The 6,937-nt window shown below is 45.4% G+C and overlaps 1 protein-coding gene across 2 annotated transcripts in view; it reads right to left on the bottom strand.

Moving 5' to 3' along the window:
• The window catches only part of pdlim4 (PDZ and LIM domain 4), a 63,131-nt gene that overhangs the window by 17,607 nt on the left and 38,587 nt on the right, over nucleotides 1-6,937 (bottom strand). For both annotated transcript variants that reach the window (XM_031571638.1, XM_012835787.3), the window contains exon 2: nucleotides 4,918-5,069. In XM_031571638.1, the coding sequence (XP_031427498.1) occupies nucleotides 4,918-4,976 (59 nt within the window). In that variant the 5' untranslated portion in view covers nucleotides 4,977-5,069. The remainder of the gene's footprint in view (nucleotides 1-4,917; nucleotides 5,070-6,937) is intronic.

Below are 6,937 nucleotides of genomic sequence, written 5' to 3'. Positions count from 1 at the left end.
AGAGACCTGGCACCCCAGTGGGACTCTTTCCGACAGCGCTGACGACTCACGGAAACTACCCCCCGCCCCCTCATTTTTCTCCCTGGCCTTAGAAACTACCAGCCCAGACAGCAGCTGAGCCTGACACACGTGGCCCGGATCAGTGTATTACATCTGCTCTGTACAGCACATGACAACTCCTGTTTCTATTTAATTGTATTTTTTGTGTTTCTGTACTTGTTATTGTACACATATACTGTATATTGATAATGCTCTATGTTGATCCCTACACCAAAGAGAATTGCTAGTACACCTGTGTTTGGAAAGTGAATCAGTCTCTTATTCATTCATTCATTCATTCATTCATTCATCCATCCATCCATCCATCCATCCATCCATCCATCCGTGCATCCATCCATTCATTCTTACGTTCACGTAGCATGACTTCGGAATATTCCAACCAGAACAGGCCCAAATCCATTTCAGAGTCCAGTTGATATCTCTCCACCTCCACCTTCACCTCCCCACTCTCTCTGTCTCTTCCTCTGTCTCCATCCATCTCTCTCTCTCTATCTTTCTCCCTCTCTCTCTATCTTCCTCCCTCTCTCTCTCTCTCCGTCCTCGGCCTCATGACTCATCGGGCCTTAGAGGCCTGCCAGTCCAGGCGGACTCTTTCTGACAGCGCCGGCGACTCACGGAAACGAATCACCCTCGTTTGTCTCTCCGATCTCGGAAACTACCAGACTTAAACCAGCCACTCCAGAGTCCAGCTGCTATCTGAGACTTGGTTAGGGAGGGCAGGCGGGGGGCGGGGAGGCTGGGGGGGGGGGATGTGTGGTTAGTGGCACCGGGGAACTAACAGTCCTAACAGCTGTTCCAAGTCTATAAAGGGGTTCCAGGAGTTGAGGATTTACTAAAAAGGCAGAGGAGTAGGGCCAGGCTGTCATCTCTTCACCCACACCTCCGCCAACCTGAAGAGAGGCCACTGTGGTCATATTTTCCCTCAGACAGGGCTTTTGATTAAACAGGCAGTTCTACAAAAATACAACCAGGGCGAGAAAGGGGGGGTTGTCTGGGGACGGAGGTGGGGGGGTACTGCATACTCCCAGCGAAATGTGAGGTCTTTTGGAAGTGGGGCAGACCAGGCCAGGCCAGGCAGCAGAGTGGTGACCTCATGTCTGTTAGAGCTGAGATGAGTTAACCGCTCTCTCTTTCTCCTCTCTCTCTCTCTCTCTCCCTCTCTATCTCTCTCTGTTTCAAACCAACTGCTGTGTGACAAATATGTTAATCATATCAACACATTCCTCTCGCCTGAGGCAGAACCACTTCCAAACTCAACTCATCCTCCCAGGGGCTGTGTAAAGAACACGCTAAATATGCAGCAAAACCCAAAATGGCACCGTCACCTGGAAATGATGTCACGCTCATGGAGACTCATAGGCGAGTCTAATGAGTCACTCATACTAAATAACCACGTACCCTTCAACCTCCAGCTGATTAACACCTTCCCTTTACCCTCAACTGTGGATGAATGAATGAGTGAATGAATGAATGTCCCAAAGCACTTTATACACATGGTTGGGGAGATCATCAGTCACTGTGCTGCTGTTACGTGATGTGACATTACACGATGTGAAGGTAGATGAAGCTTAAGGACCCGAGACCAATGAAACAGATTTATCCTGTGCAAAAGTATCCTGTGTCCGCTCTGGGAAACATCTGCTGGTCAGTTACGGACAGAAGGCGAGTCTGAAAGGTGATGCCTCTGAGTGAGGGCAGTGCATTCTGGGTACATTCTTGCACTCAGAAGTGCCTGGAGCTTGTGTGCATTCATTGTAATTTTGGGTCAGAGCAGATGTGTGCACTCATATATTTATTCAAAGACAGCAATGCTAAATTACAGACCTCTCTGGCTTGACAGTTTCAATCTTCAGTTGTTTGCAACATTGTGTTTGCCCACTTCATGTCTTTGTGACACACAAGGTACAAGCCATAAACCTTCCTCAAAATAGATGTCTGACATTTTGTACATATTTGTGACATACTGGTTTCACCTCTAGTTTCATTATGCATTTTTTCCCCCTAAGAAACTAGACAAACAATTGCAGAAAATGAAGAATACAGTTCTTGTATTCATGAACTTAGTTTCTGTTTTTACTGAGGTGATATGAAGATAAGATTTGAAGGAGTTGACATAATCGTATTAAACTGTGGGGGAGGAACTATCTGAAATCTCTGTGTGGAGAAGTGTAACCTAATACTATACCACAGAGGCTGAGTGTAATTGAATATCCAGCCATAGGCACAGACAAAAGTGGAATCTCCACCGCTAAAGTCATTCCAATGCCCAAGTGGATTCCTCAGACTCCTGCCCCCCCTCCCTCTCTTGCCCCCCCCTCTCTTGCCCTCTGTCTTTCTTTCTTTCTCTCAGAGCTCTTACCTCGTATTTGTTTTCCTTTCACTCTCCACCACATCCTCTGTCACCATCACTCCATACCACTACTACTGATGATTTATCAAAGATGATGCTAAAAAAAAAAAAAAAAAAAACTCATCTGCAGCTCAGTATAGGCTTTCCTAACAATCTGACCACCACACAACCTGAAGCGGGCAGCATAGCACCTTCTCGGGCCTGGCTTTAGCAAATAGTGCAGGGTACAGTCAATAAAGGCTTATCTCTGAGCACCTCAGCTCCATTTAACTCCAGAAGAACGGTCAAAGACAGGTTTGTCATCGTTCGCTGCACGAGATGAAAAACCCAACAGAAGATAAAAGCTTGTTTTGCATTGGGAATGGTGTCATCAGGGCTGACATCATCCTGTTATCAGGCTGAAGTCTAAAGGGAAGATATGATAATGACTTCAACTCAAAAACAAGCTATGACCTCATCTTTAAAGTGGTGTTAGCAATGTGGAAAGGTTTTCATAAACTGCTCATCAAACGTGAGTGAATTTCATGGGTGAGAGTCACAGAAAAGCGTGCGAACTAGGGTAGTAATCAAACTTTTATATCGTTCCTTTATATCCTTAAAACGAGAGCAAAGAGTTCTTAGAGGAGTCCACTGCCAGCCAGAAACTCTGCCTTGTGTTGTGGCTTGTAAAGGAAATGGAAGGAACTCCCAATCCTCTGTCCAGTTTCTCACTAAAACTTGGCCTGCTGTGTACTCCGATATATTTATGGCTCCTGGGTGAATCTACCACTTAATGTCCTGAGCTGATATATAGGCAGGCTCTGTCCAGGAAGCTGGACCAGCTGAGCTCCGGCGGCTCGTTCTGAAAATGCATACCAAAAATGGCAAGGCTCCTGTCACTGTCAAAGACTCCTGGGGAGGGACGTGAGGCCGTGGGCTTCCCTGTGATCACTGTGTGCTTCTTGATTCTGATTTTGCTGAGGGCAAGCATGTGTGTAAGCGTTTCATTTCCACACATTTCCCTTGAGAGAAAAAAAAACACAGAGTTTGATCCTGGGGCAGATTGCTGTGGTGTTTTATAATTCCATATTGTCGTCATCAACCATATCCTGGCTAACAATGTACCTTTTTTTCACGCCAGGGACCTCGAATCTCTCTATTGGAAACCTTCAGACAGTCAAGCATTCCATTTCGGCACCATTCCAGAATACTGAGGTCCAAATGGAACAGTGTTGTTTAGACAGATTATTTCCGTTGGATCCAAGAATTCCAGTGGCTCCCAACTTGCCTCTATTATCCCTCTAAACAAATGTGTCATCTCCAGAGTTTCTAAACAAAGACTAATACACCAGCATGAAGAGTGAAAACAGCATGTTTTCTAACTAATCATGTCTGGCTGGACTCATTTGGGTTCTCGTCTGGAAATCAATACATGATGCGTACAGGCCATGTGGGAAACTGTTGTTCCACAAAGCGTACAGACGACAGAATGACTACAAGTGATCCAGCTACTTGATCATGTGAGATTTATAGATCAATAAAAGGCATGTGAAAAGCATTGTTTATTGCCGTCGTCTACTATCCTCTAACCCTTTGTCACCCTTTCCGTTCCCCTCTCACTCTCTCCCTTCCGCCTGACCTTCTTTTCGTCTTCTGCACATCATCCCAGTCTGCGCACAGCTTTCTGTTGTCCCAGTCAATCTGAAGATATACAGCACATCACTTTCTATGTTTTCTCCTTGATCCGCTACTTGCTTGCGTTGAACCAGTCTGTACAACAGTGTCTGTGAAACGCTTAAGCAACATGACACTCGTGCTTAACGTACGGCGGACGTACGGCCGAATCACGGCCGTGGGGATATCCTTTACCAACCCCATTCATTTGTACACTCACCTGTCTTCACGTTACACGTTAATTTGTACACTCCCCCTATTCCATTTGCTCCCTTACCTGACTCGAAAACTATCATATGTGTCGTCATAAAATCGCTGCCTGCCATTCTGCTCTATTGCTTTGAATGAATGGAATGTTGAAGTTGTACAAAATATATCAAAATACATCAAACACGGAGTGATTATTAGCTGTGAAATATATCAAACACGGTGTGATCACTGGCTGTGAAATATATCAAACACGGTGTGATCACTGGCGGTGAAATATATCAAACACGGTGTGATCACTGGCTGTGAAATATATCAAACACGGTGTGATCACTGGCGGTGAAATATATCAAACACGGTGTGATTACTAGCGGTGAAATATATCAAACACAGAGTGATTACTAGCGGTGAAATATATCAAACATGAAGTGATTACTAGCGTTACTAGCGGTGAAGAGTCCGGATTGGGCCTGGATATTCCCACTCATGGAACGTCCCTTGACCAGTCAGAAATGAATACATTCTTTGACCAGCCCTAACTGTTGTATAAATAACGTACACATCACTTCCTCTTATGCTCTGTGTGTGGATATGCTGTGTGGATCCTATGGATACAGTATAAAGAGACAGGAAGCCAAGGGGAGTACCTGCTTATGTCCAGGACCAGCTGGTCTTTACAGGCCTTGATTCTGTTCTGGGCCTCCATGTGAGTGAGGGCGTCTGTGCTCTCTCCATTGATGGCCAGGATGGTGTCTCCAGGGGACAGGTCTCCCAGCGCTGCTTTACTGCCAGGTGTTATCTAACAGACACACAGACAGAGTCAAGAGTTAAACACAAGCACTGCGGTTGCCAGGACACGTAAATAACAACAATATAAGGCAAGGCAAGGTTATTTATATGGCACATTTCATACACATTTATATGGCACATAGCAATGTGCTTTACCTAAATAAGAGCATAAGGAACATCCAAAGGAGCGATAGAGGCCAGTGAAATATGAAAATATAATTAAATGCAAGTACAACGCATATAACACATCACTCCACTAACAGACGTGGAGAAGTAGCCTCATTCCGCCAATTTTAATCCCTTTCCATTTGAACACTGTTTACTAGAGGCAAATGGCCATGATATGCAAAGTGGCATCATTTTATTAGAGTGTTATCTAACCACCTGGGTTAAAGTGGTTTTGTCTCTGACGTGGAGAATTCAAATGAAGCTCTTCCCTCAAAAGTGTACACTGTCTCCTATGGTGGAGTCGGCTCTGCTGGCTCTAGCATGCTGTACCCCCTTTCCAGTGGCACTGAACTGCATCTCGTCTGCTCCGGCGGCTACTGCCTGTTACCCTTGAACAGCACACATCACAACGCTGGACACTGACATGGACATGGCAACCTGTGTTAGTCATTAATGCTGCTAAACTGCATTAATTAACTCCTCTTGCGCTACTGAATAAACATCTGTGCCACTGCCAGTGCCATTGCATCCAACTGTTGCCTATTACTTAACATGCAATACTGGAAAGCTTGATGCTTGACCCACTTTGACACGGACAAACTCGTTGCCTTTGTGTCATTCCAAGCCAGGGAAAAAAGCCCTCTGATTAGTGTAATGGCTTGAACTGTGTCTTTGGTTCTCAAAAGCAACTAGATCCGAGCCTCATTAGAGACGCTGTACAAGAATGAAACAAACACAAAAAAACCTGTTCTTTTTCTGCATCGCCAGGCGATTACTTCAAAAGTCCCTCAGTCCCAGGCCCAGAGATGGGGGAGAGTTCACCTCTCGGGTTCGTCTGGTCTGTGGGGGATCTGGGTGATAAACAGCAGGTTTCTCCCCTGGCTGGCGGACTCTGATTTTACGAGGGTCTGAGGAACGGGTCCACACCATGGGGACACACTTCACCTTCACAACTGCACTTGTTTAACACGTGAGAACAATTTTCTAAAATTATAACCCCCCCCACACACACACACACACACCCCCCCCCCCAATCACTAACCATCATTACTCCCCCTTCTCATTCCTGGCTTTCCCCCCTCACTCCCGCTTTAGCAAACATCTGGTCACACACACTCACACACACACACACACACACACACACACACACACACACACACACACACACACACACACACACACACACACACACACTTGACAGCAGACGCTGGAATACATCTGGCCCTCACCCGGTCCACATCCGGCCCTGATCCAGCTGAGATCCATCACAGAGCCGGCTGTTCTCTAGGATACGTTAAGTGAAATCAGTGTCCCATTTGGAGCGCTGGTGGTGAGCGAGGTAAATCAGTTTTCTGTTGTTTTTTGTTCGAGGAACGGGAATTACAGGGTGAAGCTATTTGATGGCAGGAACACTCAACCAAGCCCACATATTTATCCTCCAGGGAAGACCAACTGCATGGTGGTCATAAAAGAGGGTGAAAAAAGTATGTGGTGGAGAAAAACAGTATAGTGGTAGACTGACAGATTATCACAGTGCATGAGCTTCTGTGTTTTTTCTTCAGAAGTGTAAATTTATGTTCCCTAGAGATGCTCTGTCCACCTTGTAAAACAAATCAATAGCAGATGGAGTTTGAGTGGACAATGTAATTTACAATTTACAATTCATGTTTTTTTTTTATCTTTAAAGCACATGGGTATATAGCTTTAGGA

The sequence above is a fragment of the Clupea harengus genome, chromosome 8, assembly GCF_900700415.2.
Source record: "Clupea harengus chromosome 8, Ch_v2.0.2, whole genome shotgun sequence".
In the NCBI taxonomy this organism is placed as follows: domain Eukaryota; kingdom Metazoa; phylum Chordata; class Actinopteri; order Clupeiformes; family Clupeidae; genus Clupea; species Clupea harengus.
Note: the sequence above shows the minus strand (reverse complement) of the source record. Positions and strands in the feature narration are given on the sequence as shown.